Source organism: Nylanderia fulva, unplaced genomic scaffold (genome assembly GCF_048542155.1).
Source record: "Nylanderia fulva isolate GAGA-0341 unplaced genomic scaffold, ASM4854215v1 Scaffold78, whole genome shotgun sequence".
NCBI classification, from domain to species: Eukaryota; Metazoa; Arthropoda; class Insecta; order Hymenoptera; family Formicidae; genus Nylanderia; species Nylanderia fulva.
In genome coordinates this window covers 1-15,601 of record NW_028190894.1, presented here as the reverse complement: position 1 = coordinate 15,601, position 15,601 = coordinate 1, and the positions used below count along the sequence as shown (strand labels likewise).

General features: G+C 32.9%; 1 protein-coding gene across 1 annotated transcript; it reads right to left on the bottom strand.

The window, feature by feature from the left end:
• Nucleotides 1–12,356: 12,356 nt before the first annotated feature.
• Nucleotides 12,357–15,594, bottom strand: Golgin84 (golgin A5). Its single transcript, XM_085489056.1, has 6 exons — nt 15,191–15,594; nt 14,656–15,115; nt 14,359–14,563; nt 14,014–14,253; nt 13,088–13,321; nt 12,357–12,898 (listed from the first exon to the last, which is right to left on the bottom strand). The coding sequence occupies exons 1-6, from the start codon at nt 15,525–15,527 to the stop codon at nt 12,839–12,841; spliced, it is 1,536 nt and encodes a 511-aa protein (XP_085345182.1). The 5' UTR covers nt 15,528–15,594; the 3' UTR covers nt 12,357–12,838.
• Between the last annotated feature and the right edge of the window lie 7 nt (nt 15,595–15,601).

Here is a 15,601-nt window from a genome sequence, read left to right as displayed (position 1 = left end):
TTTGTTTATTTTATTATCTTATATTTTTATTTTATTACTTTATTTTATTTATTTCTGTGTTTATTTAAAAATAAAAATGTTTAATTCTATTTATTTCTGTTTAAAAAATAAAAATTCTATTTCTTTCTGTGTTTAAATAAAAATGTTTTATTCATGTTTTGTATTAAGATTTATTTAATTAAAAAAAAAACTCATGGCAGTAAGTGTAGATCTTGAGGGGGGATAATTCCTTGCCGGATCCTCACAATAGTGTCTTGATGGCGCATAACCCCAGGCCCATTCACGAATTCCTTCAGTGCATCTCTCTGTTTTAAAATTCCTAGAGCAGCATTTCTTGCACCCATCCGTGGACCATTAATGATGGCTCCATTTTCCCCACTGACAACATCATGCCATTCTCCTTCTATCAATTCGCCAGTTGGCAATTCTTGATCCACAAACGAAGGAGGGCAGTACTCCAGGTTGAGTTTCTTGTTGCCTGTCTTAAGGATGAAATTGTGGAGGCAAATAGTACATTCAATAATGCTTTCCACATTGTCTTCTTTACTAATAATAGGGCGACGAAAAACTCTCCAACGAGCTGCTAAAATGCCAAAGGCATTTTCAATCACTCTTCTTGCTCTGCTCAACCTAAAGTTATACACAGACTTGTCATGAGATATGTTACGTTCGCCATAGGGTTTCATTAGGTAAGATTTCAGAGGGAAAGCTGCATCTCCTACAAGGAAATAAGGCATATCAATATCAGTTTCTGGTAGGTTACTCGAATTTGGCAAATTAATAGATCCATCATTCAATCGCCGACCCATTTCAGACGATTGAAAAATTCCGCCATCACTTTGTGAGCCTTCTGCTCCTACATCGAGCATGATGAAATTGTAGTATGCATCACAAACTGCCAATAGAACTATGCTAAATGTTTTCTTGTAATTAAAGTAAATACTTTGAGAAGCTTGTGGGGCCTGCATTTGAATGTGCTTCCCATCGATGGCTCCCACACAATGGGGAAACTGCCATTCTTCCCAAAATCCAGTAGCCACCTCACGCCACTCTGCTTCATTTGCAGGAGGCTTTACAAATGCATTCTTCAAAACACTTACAAGTGCTCGAGTAGTTTCAGCCAGGATCTGAGAGATAGTGCTCTTGCCACATCTATAGGAAAAGCTCAGAGTACCCTGACTGTCTCCTGCTGCCAAGAACCTTAATGTTATGGCAAGTCTCTGAGAGGGTAAAAGAGTAGTGTACATTTTTCGTTTCTTTAACAGTGGACCAATTAAACTCAAGAGATACTCGAATCTAAGAAAGCAAAATATAATATGTAAAAAATAAACCCTATACGATCAAACCATTAATCTTTTATGATTCTTTATTAATAGACATTACCTTTCAACATTCATTCTTGTATAAATAAAAAAAAAGTGCGGATCATTAAAACGGAGTTCTTCTAACAGATTATGTCCGTCACCAAACTGGATTCTTCTTCGAAAAATCTCTCTCACACCAATGGTTCGTACTCGTTTTCTCTTCCGCCGTTGAAGGTAAAAATATCCGATCGAAATTAAATTAAAAATTTGATAATTTCTCACAGCAGAATTCATTTTGATAGAAACTACCAACGAGAATGACAACAAGAATAATAACGCTGTCAAAATGCACGCTGTTTTTTTTAACGGCACGTTATGGCGATCGTAATTAGACAGATATACTTTAACGTTAAGTTTACTTCACGTCACTTCACGTCCCGTTGCGTTCCGTTACGTTCCGTTACGTTAAGCTCATCCTAAACCCACCTTTAGACAATAATGCGTTACTTCACGCGTATTTAGACGGCGGGAAAATTGATGCTATTTATTGCAGAATTATAATGGCTTTAATATAATTAACATATATAGTTAATTTAAAATCTTGATACTACAGTCATTTGTCATGTTTAAATTTTTAATCTCTTTTCAAATATAATAATTATAGACAAATATATATCTACAGACAGTATATTTATATTTATATAGATAATATATTTATATTTGTCTATAATTATTATATTTGAAAAGAGATTAAAAATCTAAACATGTTACGAATAATTCTAAGGCTCAAGATTTTAAATTAACTATGTTGATTATATTAAGGTGCGTACAGACTTGCAACAGAACATCGTAACGTAACGCCGTTGCGTGACATCGACGCAATGTATGGACAGTACCTCGCACCAAACATTTAAGCGTTACGGGGTATTGTCCATGCATTTCGTCGGTGTTACGCGACGGTGTTACGTTACGATGTTCTGTTGTAAGTCTGTACGCACCTTTAAGGTCATTATATAATTCTGCAATAGATGGTGTCAATCTTCCCGCCGTCTAAATACGCGTGAAGCAAAGCACAATTGTCTAAGGCCGATATTACATTCATACTACAAAATGATGGTGGTCGGACGTAACGATTGAATATTAGATAGAAACTTTAGAAATTCTCTATTCGTTAACCAATTGCTACGTTCGACAAACTCGTCGTACGATATATGTAATATCATTATAATAGCGAAAGAAAAGGTAGCTTCGGTCAGTTCCTTTCGTGACGCCGATTGATCGAGTTTTTCAGGATTGAGCAGTGATATATATACTAATTAAATAGCGGTCTATATATACATATAAAACGCTTATGTCTTTATATATATGATTATAAATTATAGATATCCGATTTTTTAAAAATAAAAATTTGAAGATAAATATATGGAAATAAATATAAAACATTTTTGATAATAGAAACTTTAAAAAAATTGCTTAAGTATTATCCCTCTATTTAGAGAGATTAATATATAGTATTAATTAAATTTGATATAATCAAATATATAAGCAAATTTGTAGCAAGAACAGAGCAAAGGTTTTAACAGTGCGGATTGTAATTAATAATAAAATAATGAGCTCATTAGGACTTTAATAGCATTAATTAAATTTTATATAAATAAATAAATATAAAAATAATTAAAATTCTATATATTTTTTATTAATATTAATAATAATAATAAAATATAAAGAAAATTTAATTATTTTTATCTATTTATATAAAATTTAATATACTATTAATTAAAATCTTTTTAATGAGCTCATTAATTCATTAAATTATTATATTAATTACAATCCGCACTGTTACGACAACCTTTGCTTTGTTCTTGCTATAATTTGCTATTAAAGTCATGCACAGCAAGGTTTGCTTTGTTATTTGCGTGAATTTTGCGTCTCATTGTGTCAGAGCAAACTTTGCCCTGTTCTTGCCACAAATTTGCTATCACATCGTGCACGGCAAGGTTTGCTTTGTTATTTGCGTGAATTTTGCGTCTTATAGTGCCAGATCAAACCTTGCCCTATTCTTGCCACAAATTTGCTATCATGACGCGCACGGCAAAGCTTGCTCTGTTATTTACGTGAATTTTGCGTCACGCTGTTGTGACAAACCTTGCCAGCAAAAGCTCAGCTTAATGCGGACACACCTTGTTGCAATTTTGCTACAAAGGCCTGCTCGAGTTTGCCGCAATCTTTGTGCAAAGTTTGTATCATTTTGCTAGCTGGGAAACATATATACAGAGTGAGTCTAATAGAAAATTCATTACGTTCTTCTCAAAAAAAAAGGTTAAAGATAAAGAAAGATATAAAGAATAATATATATTATCAAAATTATAGGTTTAAAAATATTGATAGTGGAACTTTACGTGACAAAAACGTTACTGTGCAGACATATATCTCCCTTTTGCTTCCACAATCGTGTACTTGAACGCAAATTGTGGAGGAGAGAAAGGGAAGGTCTGCGCATGTGCATTTTGCATCAGAACCAATAAAAAAAATAATTTTTTTTTAAATTAGTTCTGATAAATAATAATTCATAATTATAACATTTTTACATATAATGAAGAGTTCCTGATGGGGAGGGAAAAGGAAGGCGCATGCACATTGCGTCAGGTATTATTATACATATATCGCAAAGCCGATATAAATTTATATAAGAGACTTCTGAACTGAACGACAGTTAGACTGTGAGTTTTTGTCTTGACCTTGGCAACACCATTTAAGGTCAAAGTGATAAGATTTGTAAATAGATATTTTTATTATATACATAATATTTTTTACTTTTTTACCTGATTTTGAAGATATATGGAAACACTTATTAACTTTCTCAGAGATCAATTCAGAAACAATCTTTATTTACAATATCAAAGATGATAGGTTGAAAGGTCCGAAAGATTCACGAATGTTGACCTGTAATTAAGATAATTAAATTAATCTGTATGATTATAGAACATTACAATAAAGCTGATAATAAAATTTTTAATTTATTTATATTTTATAATATAAATAAATAATATTAATATATGTATATAAATAAATTGTAATATATATATATACATATAAAAAAATATATAAAAAATAATATATAATATATAATATAAATATATAATATATAATATAATAATATATATAATATATAATATAAATTAAAAGTAAATAAGTTATAAATAAATTTTGGTTATGTCATTAATATAACAGAATTTAAATAGCGTTATATGATGTATATATATATATATATATTAATGTGTGAGTATGTAACACATTTTATATATAAAAATATTATTATACTTACCGCGTATCTTTCGAAGTTTGTCTTAAAAATTCTTCTTCGTAATTATTTTCTCTTATTTTATTTTTGCATTGCACTGTTAATATAACCTTCGCGATGTCAAATGACAAATAGTAAATACTTAAATAACACGAAGCATGTAACACCGTAAAAACCAATCAGAGCGACGGAAAAGAGGCAACAATACACTTCGAGACTTTCGAGAGGCCTTCGATACATTCGAGAATCGACTTAACATGCCTTTTTTAAAGAAAAAAAGGAAGAAAAGGATAAAAGAATAATATAAAAGAAACTAGATAATACAAGCGCGCGCTTTGCGCACGCCATTGATTTTATATGCTTTGATTTATATGCATTGATTTTATATGCTTTGATATTATAGTTTGTGGCGTCCTTTGAAGCGTTCAAATGTGTTTCGTTCGAAAAATTTTTTTCCTTTGTATTTCATTCTGGTCCTAATATCTTTTCAAAATATAACCCGCTAATGGCCGAAAGTCGCACTTGCGACTAGGTCAAAAAGAATTAAGAAGAAGATTTAATATTATTTTGAACAACTGTCAAACTAGTAACCTTTGCGTTGACAGGCGTTCAATGCTACGAATATAACACACAACGCAAATCGAAACAACCAATCAGCAAAACAGAAAAGCGGCAACAATACATGCAAGAATCGACTTTACATGTCTTTTTTACAAAAAGGAAAAGGAAGGAATATAGCGGGGAGCACACTTTTGCATAGGCGCATAAGTGTAAGCATAAGAATTTTGATTGGTCTATAAATATCATAGAGATATTATATGTATATAGAGGACGCGAGTCGTGTGCTTGCCCGTAAGTGAATGCGATAGAGGAATAAAAAGAGAACGCTGCATATGGGCCCCTGCTGTCTTTGTCTAATCGCGCATGCGCATGACATGTGAGAAGAATAATCGACTGTGATTAGATCAATTTTCTACGATTTACGATTCTACGGACCAATGTAGACTATTTAAGAAATTCAACCAATCAAATTTCTTATGCATATGCTTATGCGCTAATGCGAAAATATGTGCTCCTCGCTTATGGCTTCGAAAAATTTTTAGCATGTTTTCTCCCCTCTGACGTCACAATTCCAACATGGTCGGCGAAAAGCCAGGAGCCGTAATTACCACTTATTTAAATATTTTGACAGTTTGTTGTAGAAGAGAAATCTTTAACAATCAAGATAATTTTAACAACAACCGAAACATCTTAAAAGGCTTTGATAATTCTAGAATTCCAGAATTTTTTGCTAATAAATAAACTTGTTTTTCATTGGCAAACATATATACAGTCGGACCTCTTATCCTACGACACTTTTATGCTACAAAACCTTTTAAGCGGGGAGCACACACTTTTGCATAGGCGCATAAGCGTAAGCATAAGAATCTTGATTGGTCTATAAACGTATGCATAAAAAAATCAATCAATCGAATTTCTTATGCATATGCTTATGCGATTATGCAAAAGTGTGTGCTCCCCGATTTATCCTGCGACAAAAAAGCCTCTCATGCTACGACCGCGGAAGGAGAACCGTATCCCCACTTTTCAAATTTACATGGTAGTGCCGGCTCATTGGATTTTCGAATCTTGAGCAGAATTCAGGACCTCATTCGCACGATTCGGAACTGTTCGAAACCCGAATCTTTCCAAATGGACTGCAGAGTAGGGATCCCTCTTTTTGTCGTAGGATTAGATTCTTCTTCTTATTTGACTGTTTGAGATTGTCGGGTCGAGTATGTTGAGGAGAATGGACGTGTTTTTTTTGACTGCCTTCTGATCTATCTTATTGCTTTACTGTCTGTTTACTCGGACCGAATCTTTCTATATTTATATTTGACGAAGTGCATGTTTGCTGAATTTTATTTCTTTTCTCGGTGCCACGTTTTTGCCACCATTTGCTCTTTCCTGTTTCCTTATGATTCAGTTCTATTTCTCCAAGCATGTCTATTCATGACCCAGGGGAATCGACTTCCCTTCATTTTGTTGCAACAAAGTTGACATAAATCCTGTCTCTGCTGTGACAAAGTCTCCTGAGAATACGCTTGATCTTATATCCTCTTCTTTTCCTGTTGTCTCTTCACCTTCGGTGCATGACAATGATTTTGAAATGGAATATCATTTTGATAATATTAATGTTGATAAATCTAATAATAATATTGTTAATGTTAATAATAATAATTTTGCCCAGCAGGCTGCTCCTTCTGTAGCTTCTTCATCAGTTGCAGAATCGGATCGGCGATCTCTTGAGATCAGATCCCGAAGATCTAAATCTAAATTTAAATCAAAAAAACGAAAAAGTGAAGAATCTGAAAAGTTAGATCTTTCTGCAAGTAAGCATATTAATTCATTCTGATGATGTCAGCGTCCTTGAGAGAGGTAAGAATTCTTCGTATGAAAACAACTATAACCTTTCTTTTGACTCTTTGAATCAAAATAAATATAATAATAAGGCTTGTAGATACCTTTTGATGTTTTCATTCAGTCTTCTCAAACACAGGTATCTATTGACCCTTTGGCGATTGGTCGTATTATTTCTCCGTTATACAGAAATGATATTATTGAGATCAAGAAATCTGGTTTTTCTAGAATTGTTATTCAATTCAAATCCAGAACTACTGCTAACAGTATACTTAGTAATTCTGTTTTGAAATCGAAGAATTATGTTTTTACTTCTTCTTCTAGAATATCGAGGAGAGGTATTATTCGTAATGTGCCTTTGGATATGTCAGATGAGGAAATCTTGCAGAGCATCGATTCTGCTATTCCGATTATCTCTGTGAAGCGTTTTAATAGGAGGCTGAGACGTCCTGAGCATTCATCTCCTGGGAAGACTTCTTCGCGGGGAACTGACAATGAGTCTTCTTTGATACCATCTAGGACGATTTCTTTGACCTTCAAGGGGCAAAAGTTGCCATTGTCTATATTTTTATATAGAATAAGATATGCTGTTAATCCTTTTGTTACTAAAACTGCTCTTTGTTTTTCTTGTTTCCGATTCGATCATTTGAAGTCCCAGTGTAAGGGACATCCTCGCTGTATTCTTTATAAAGGCGGAGTTCATGAGAGCGACTCCTCTTGTCCTAAAGAGAAGGACCCTCCTTCTTGTATTAATTGTAAGGGTGCGCATAGGGCCACTAGTTTGCAGTGTCCTACTTATGTCTCTCAAAAAAGAGTTAGCTACTTTAAAGAATATTTCTTTATCTGAAGTTAGAAGAATGACTCGTGGCGGCGTTGTTTCCTCGTCGAATGGTTCCAGTGTGTTTCCTCTTTTGGAATCTCCTTCGGCTCCACTCCCTCAGTGTTTTGACGCTCCTGTATCTTCGACTCCTTTTTCTTTTCATAAAACATTTGCCCAGTCGGTTGCTTCGTCCTTTCCTGTTGTTTCTCCATCCTCTTCTTCAGGGAGGGGGGATCTATTACGGAATAAAAAAGTCCGAGCGCCTAAGTCCTTTTCTCAGAATGATGCTCAGTCTTTATTGCTAGCACCAAATGGAAGATTGCCTTCTTTTCCTTCGGGTATCATTACAGCACAAAAATCTTTCTCTTTTTTCCTTTCCTCCCTCCTTTTTACCTGGTCCTGCTAATCCTTTGTCCTCCTCTCCTTCCTTTTCTGATCAGATCACAGTTATCTTTGACGCTTTAATGAATAAACTTTCACCTTTTTTGAAGCTCCTGGGGATTTATAAAGAGACCTTTCAGTTATTGAGTTTGTTTCCTCATTCTCTTAATTCTCAGGCTGTTCCTGTTGATTCCTTAAATTCCTCTCCTTTTTCCTCTCATGTTTAATATCTGCTTCATCTAATTTATCTCTTGCATGCAATTCCTTAAAGATTTTACAATGGAACTGTCATTCACTTTCTAATAAAATTGATTTAGTTAATTCTGTTTTTACTGATTATGATATTCTTGCGCTATCAGAGACTTGGCTCACTCCAGACTCTGTTGTTTCACTTCGTGATTTTAATATTTTTCGATCTGATACTTTAATATTAAATTCGGGTGGTTTGCTTCTTGCAGTTCGAAAAAATATTCCTTATACTTTTGTTCCATCCTTTTAATTTAAATAATAAAATAGAACTTATGTTTATAACTATTCATTGTGAGTCCTTTTGATTTGATTATTGTTTCTGTCTATCGTCATCCGCAGTGTTCTCTTTCTGATCAGGATTATGATTTCCTTTTTTCCTTTTGTGTCTTTTTCTCATTGTCTACTTGTTGGTGATTTTAATGTGCAACATTGCGAGTGGGGTTGTGATAGAACGGATGCTGGAGGAAGGAGCGTTTTGTCTTTTTCTTTGGGGCATTCTTTCTCCCTTCTCAATGATGGTTCTGCAACTTTTATGGTCCGTCCCTCTCAAGCATGATCGGCTTTGGATCTATCATTTATTTCTCCTTCTCTTATAGGAGTATGTAATTGGAATCTCTTTTCAGATAAATTATTTTAGTGATCATTATCCGATTGAAATCTACTTTAACCTCTCTTTAAAAAGAGTATCTTTCTTCTCTCATAGAATTAAACTCTCTTTGGGTGATAGAGATCTTTTTATTTTTAATCTTGTGGGCAGTATTGTTTGTCTCAGAGAATCTTTGTCTATCTGGGAGCATGTACGAAAATTTTGTTCAACATGTTAAATCTCATATTCCTTTTAAACGTTCCAAAAAAGTAGCGAATAATAGTTGCAATAATAATCATTTCTCTTCTTTTTCTTCTTCTTCTTCTCCTTCTAAATCATCAAAAAGATTAAGTTGTCCTGCGCCGTGGTGGAGTGAGATATGTCAGCGGGAGGTCGATCGGAGGCGCGTGTCTTTCTGCATATAAAAAAATCCGTCCTTTGATAATTTTCTAGCATTTAAAAAGTAGGAGGCAATGGCCCGACGTGTTCTTAAATCTGAAAAATGTAAAGGATAGAGAGAGTTTTGTGAAACTCTTTCCCCTAAAACTCCAATTTTCCGCATATGGAAGTTTATCAAGCAATTTAAGAACAAACGTCTGAGTATCTCTTTCTCTCCTCCTTCCTCGTCCCTATTCTTTTCAAATGAAATCCTTTCCACTATTAATTCTATATGTCCTGCTTCCTCTTTTCATAAAATATATTTTTGTATCAATGATTTTCCTTCTTCCTCTATTAAATGCAATTCCTTTTCTGATCCCTTTACTCTTAGAGAATTACTCTCGGTTATTTATAATTCGAGGATTCGTTCTTCTTCGGGACTTGATCAGCTTGATAATAATATTATTTCGTCCTTTCCTATTGAAATATCTTACTTTACTTCTGGATATTTATAATAAATTATTTTCTTCGGGTTTCTTTCCTTCCTCTTGGAATCACTCTTTGATATTTCTTATTCCTAAAAGCTCTCCGGGGAAATTTCGTCTTATTTCTTTAACTTCGTGCATGCTCAAGGTTATGGAAAGACTTATTTTGACTAGACTTGAGTGGTGGATCGAATCTTCTAAGATTCTTCCGACTTTTCAGTTTGGTTTTAGGAGGAGAAGGTCATGTCTTGATAATCTTGGATTGCTCGCTGCAGAGATTTTTGCGAAATATGCATCGTCTCAAGATGTTGCCTACTTATTTCTTGATATTGAGGGGGCCTTTGACAACATTATTCTTAACATTCTTTTGATGGACCTCATTGAAATGGGATTGTCTTCTCAGATTTGTTTCTTTATCTATAATTTGATTTCTATTAGACATGTCCAATTTGTAAATAATGGCATTTTTTCTGACTTTTTTATGTACAAGGGTGTCCCTTAGGGTTCTATTCTTAGTCCGCTTTTGTTCAACTTGTATGTTCGGGATTGTGCGCAGCATCTTCACGCTGATTGTCAGATTGTCCAGTTTGCAGATAATATTGCTATTTTTGTTCGTTCTTCTGATCTTAGGAATTCACTTGAGCTGTTGGAGGAGTGGAGGAGTCGGCTAATGGACTTTCTTATCTTTCCTCACGTGGGCTTCGTGTCTCTCCATCTAAGTCGGCCTTGATGATCTTTTCTCAAAAAAGAATTAAATTTTCCCAGTTTTCGATTAACTTGGGTGATTCTATTATTTATCCTTCTTCCTCATATAAATTTTCAGGAATTTATCTTGATCTTAAGATGGGGGCCAAAGGCATGTTCAATATTTAATTTGTAAATGTGGTAAACTGGCTAATGTTCTTAGATATCTATGTGGTATGTGGTGGGGAGCTGACCCGCGTATTCTCCTATCTATTTATAAAGCTCTAGTTCAAGGATCAATTGAATATAGTTCCTTTCTTTTTCCTTTGCATAAAAAAGTTCTTCTTGAAAAGCTCGATATAATTCAGCGTAGAGCTCTTCGTAATTGTGTGGGTGCTAGGTGTTCGACCCCTACAAATGTTATATTCTGAGGCTGGAATTAGTCCGATGAGACCGAGGATGATCTTTCTTGCCTCAAAATTTATTATTAAGACTTTAGCTCTTTCCTTTAATCCTTTGATTGATAAGCTTTTTGATCTCCAAAATATTATTTTCTTGAATAAAAATAGATATCATGTTTTTGATAAATTTTTACTTTATAGGGCCTTTCTTGTAGTCAAGAAGTATAAGTCTTCTTTGACATCTTTTTCCAACATTCCTCTGTTTCTATTTTCATATGAGACTTCTTCTTTTGTGCCTTGTATAAATTCGACTCCTTGTTTCAGGAGAGATGGATCTTACTCTGATCCTCTTGAGATTTGTGGGCGTTTTTCTTCGGGTCTTGATGATCGAGTGTTTTTCTTTACTGATGCATCTAAGAGAGATTCTTTGTCTAGTGTGGGGTTGCCTTTGCTTCTTTCTTTTTGGGAGTTGAGAGAATGTATAGGGCAAACTCTAGATTTTCAATTTTTCAGGGGAATGTATGGCTTTGATTTATGCTATTGATTATGTTCTTGAGCATATCCGTAAAACGGTTATTTTTTCTGACTCTAAGAGTGTTATAGATGTTCTGTCTTCGAGGAGACTGGATCGTGATTGCAATTATCTTATTCTAACTTTAAAAAATAAATCTGATCAATAGATCTGCCTCTCTCCAGGATGTTGATATTGTTTTGTCCTGGATTCCGGCTCATGTTGGAGTTCCGGGTAATAAGGCCGCTGATTCTCTGGCCAAAAGAGCTGTGAGGGAGGATGTCTCTTGTGACTTTTTTGTCCCTCATTCTGACTTTTACTCGGTTGTTCGGGATAATTATTTGTCGACTGTGCGTGGAAGCCTTTTACGTTAGTCTGATTTCAAGGGTTCGCAGTATTTTCGTTGCTATTCTGGTTTTTTGTCTAAGCCGTAGTTTGCTGAGATGGGGCTTGGTCGTCGGGCTATAGTGACTGCCGTTAGAATTCGTGCTAATCATTATAATTTGAATTCCAGCCTTTCTAGGTGCAACATTGTCCGGTCGCCGTTGTGTGATTATGGAGCTCCTGTCCAGGATATTGGTTATGTCCTTTGGTCCTGTCCTCTCTATGATGAGCATCATCCTTCATTGCTTCTGTCTATTGAGAATGAATTGAAGATTCCGCCTCCGTATGACATCATCGTGCTTCTCAGGGATCCTTCCAGAATTATCTATCCTATCTTGTCCTTTTTGAACAAGAGCAATTTATCTATTTGACTGGAGTGCGCTTTGTTTGAGCTATATTTCAATCAAATTTAAGAAGAGATCTCTGGCAGCATGGTCTAAAAACCAAGGCCAACAAATTTAAGAAGAAGAAGGCTGTTTGAGCTTTTATTAACTCATACACCATTTATTGCGTAGGATCAGAGATTTCTCAAATCGGAAATGTCGTAGGATTACAGGTCCGACTGTATATATATATACAAATCATAATCTATATATATATATATAATGATTTTTATTTCTATTAAAAAAGTTTATTCGCAATTGAGATATATGTATTTGAAATTAATAAATATTAAAAACCGATATTATTTTCAGATCAACCTAATACTTACTTATTCTTTTAACAAGTAATAAAAAAATAAATATAATTTGTTCATAATATTTTATAGCTATCACTGATTTATCACTGTTTAATATTCAAATTTTCAATTTTAAAGATTAATAAAATAATGTTAGATAAATACTATACTAAAGTGTACAAGAAATTTAATCTATGTTTTGCAAATCTTACTACTCAAATATCAACAAAATTAAATTTTTAAAAATCTGTTATTTTTCTAGTTTCTAATTGCTATTAATGTGCTTCTGGTGATTGAGATAAGAGTACTATCAAAACCCACAATTGGAGCAATCCCTGAAAAAAGTATATATATATATATATATATATATATATATATATATATATATATATATATGCAAAACAAATTATAATTAATTTATATTATTAACGATAATTAATTTATATTATTAATTATCATTATAACTTATATTATTAATTATCATTAACTTATATTATTAATTATAATAAATAAATATACTTTACCATATAAATCAATACTAAAATTCGAGCTAGTGGATATCTTCTTAAAAAAACTCCTGTTCGAATGCTTATAGCATCCAATGAAGAATAAGCTCTCTTTACTCTTCTGGTAACGCTGGTATCAAATGGTGTTTCCATAAGAAATGTGGGAACTTGAGCTTTTGCATCATCCGTATCGTTCATATTATTGTATGATATATTTCTTCGTAAATTGCCTGCAGCATTTCTATATTCATGCTGTTACAAAAGTATATATACTATTAATATATGAGATATGTATTTTAAAAATAACTGAAAAAACTTTAGTAACATGCTTTACTTACCATCAGAATGAAAAAACGTAATATAAATCCAAAAACACTTTCTTTTCAAGTAATAAGTACTTTTAATAATAGAGTTTGGCAGATCATCATGCATAGTTGAGTAATTAAAATTCAAAAATTTATAGAATTTTGATACAACTTGACAATTTAATTAACTAAAGAGTATTTTCTAATAATAAAAACAGGAATAAACAAACAAAAATCTTGAAATGTTCCTATAAATAAAAATTCTGAAAATTTAATCTAAGAACAAGCTATACCAAATAATCCTAATCTGCCACTCTATTAATTGAATAAATTATTATTAGAAAATTTTTATAAATTAAGTCTTTTTAATTTGGAAAAAAATTCTGGGTTCATATGTATATATATGTATATATATACACACACACACGCTTACGCACACGCACGCACGCACGCACACACAACACACACACACACACACACACACACACACACACACACACACACGCACACGCACACGCACACACACACACACACACACACACACACACACACACGTTTTTTTCATTCTTATAGTAAATAAAATATGCATATGGTTAACAACATTATTCTAAATATTAGAACAATTTTAATTATATTTACTTCAATTTTTTCAAGTTGGAGACGTAATGCATTTCTTTCTGTAGTTAAGCATTCTAATGCTTGTTGCTTTATAACCAGAGTTTGTGTAAGAGATGTTATTCTCGAATCCATTTCATTATTTGGCATTGCTAATGTAGACAGTTGTAATTTAAGTTTAGAAATCTCTGAATTCTGTTTTTGTAATTGTAAACTGAATCCATTATTTTGATTAATTATTTCATCTTTTAAAGATCGTATTTCCTGAAACACCATAATTATATTTTAATACGTTTTAATTATTAAAGCAAAAAAACGGAGACATAACATACATTTGCAGAACTATTGTAAGTAAAATTATTTATATACTTCACAATGTTTTCTTGCATCTTCTTCTGCTTCTAATCTGCGATGTCTTTCACTAGTAAGAATTTCTTGATTTTTTAAGTTTGTTTCCATTGACTTTTGTTTTATTTTTTCTAAGTTTATATCTGCATTTCTCAATTCCTCGTGCAACGTTTTTATTTGTTGACTCAATTGTTGATTTTCTTCTCGAACACTTTCACATTCCTGCCTGTGATTAATATATTAGTGAATTATTATTATTCTATATTATAGAATATTTAGATGATAATAATAAACTTGAGAAATCTTAATGTAAATTACTTTAATTGATTTAATTCCATGATGGTGACTTCATCCATAGCTGTTGGTGTATTACTCTTTAATTCAGTTATCAGTTTTTCCTTTTCTTGTAAAGTTTTTAAAGCTCTAGCCTTATGCTGTTCCAGTTCAGATCTAACTAAATTTAATTCTTGTCTATTTCTGTCAATAACAAATTGCAAATCCATTATTTGCTTTGATTGCTGAACCTTTTCTATTTCCAAAGATTTTAACTTTTCATTTAAAATTATAATTTCTTTCTGATGATCCGTTTCTTGCTTGCCAAGTAGCTCGCTTTGTTTCTCCAAATTTCTTTCCATTTCCTTTATATATTTTTCCACAGATTTATTTTCTACTGGATCAGTGAAATTGTCTACTATATCTGCCTTTGAATTATTTGACTCTACTTTATTATTGAATTGGAGATAGGAAATATTGGAATGTTCTTCCATTTTATTGTGTTCTGTAATAAGTAAAAATATGTATAAACTTACATATACTACAAACTTATGCTAAATGTATACAAATAAAAACATACCACTTTGTATAGTATCTGATGTAGATTTACTTAAATATTCACAATTTAAGATCTGCGTTTTATCAGGTAGGTATAAAGTCCCATTTTCTGCATCTGTTTCAGCATTTTTATCGTTTAAAGCATTTGGAACCATCTCTAATGAAATATAAGTTGGAGGTGGACTAATTTGATCGCTATAAGTTGATACTTCTGAATCTGTATCGTTAGTAGAATGTTCTACTAATGATGATGCAGTTGATGGCAATTGAAAGGACGGTGCTATCCTCTTTGGACTTGGATCTGGAGTATTCAAATATGTAAATAGTGCATCCTCCTTAGATGCATTTAACAGATTCATTGATATTAACTTTGACGTAGGAGTAATATAAGGGATATAATTTGATGATTCCAATACGAGTCTTTTCGATGAAT

Bases quoted from the DNA above. Each gene is read 5' to 3' on its own strand.
- Golgin84 (XM_085489056.1), bottom strand. From the start codon at position 15,527: ATGAATCTGTTAAATGCATCTAAGGAGGATGCACTATTTACATATTTG. The intron at 14,254-14,358 runs GTATATAAATAA...ATGGTGTTTCAG, and splicing joins ATGCAAGAAAACATTGTGAA to GAAATACGATCTTTAAAAGA. The intron at 12,899-13,087 runs GTAAAGTATATT...TACTTTTTTCAG, and splicing joins TTTTAGTATTGATTTATATG to GGATTGCTCCAATTGTGGGT.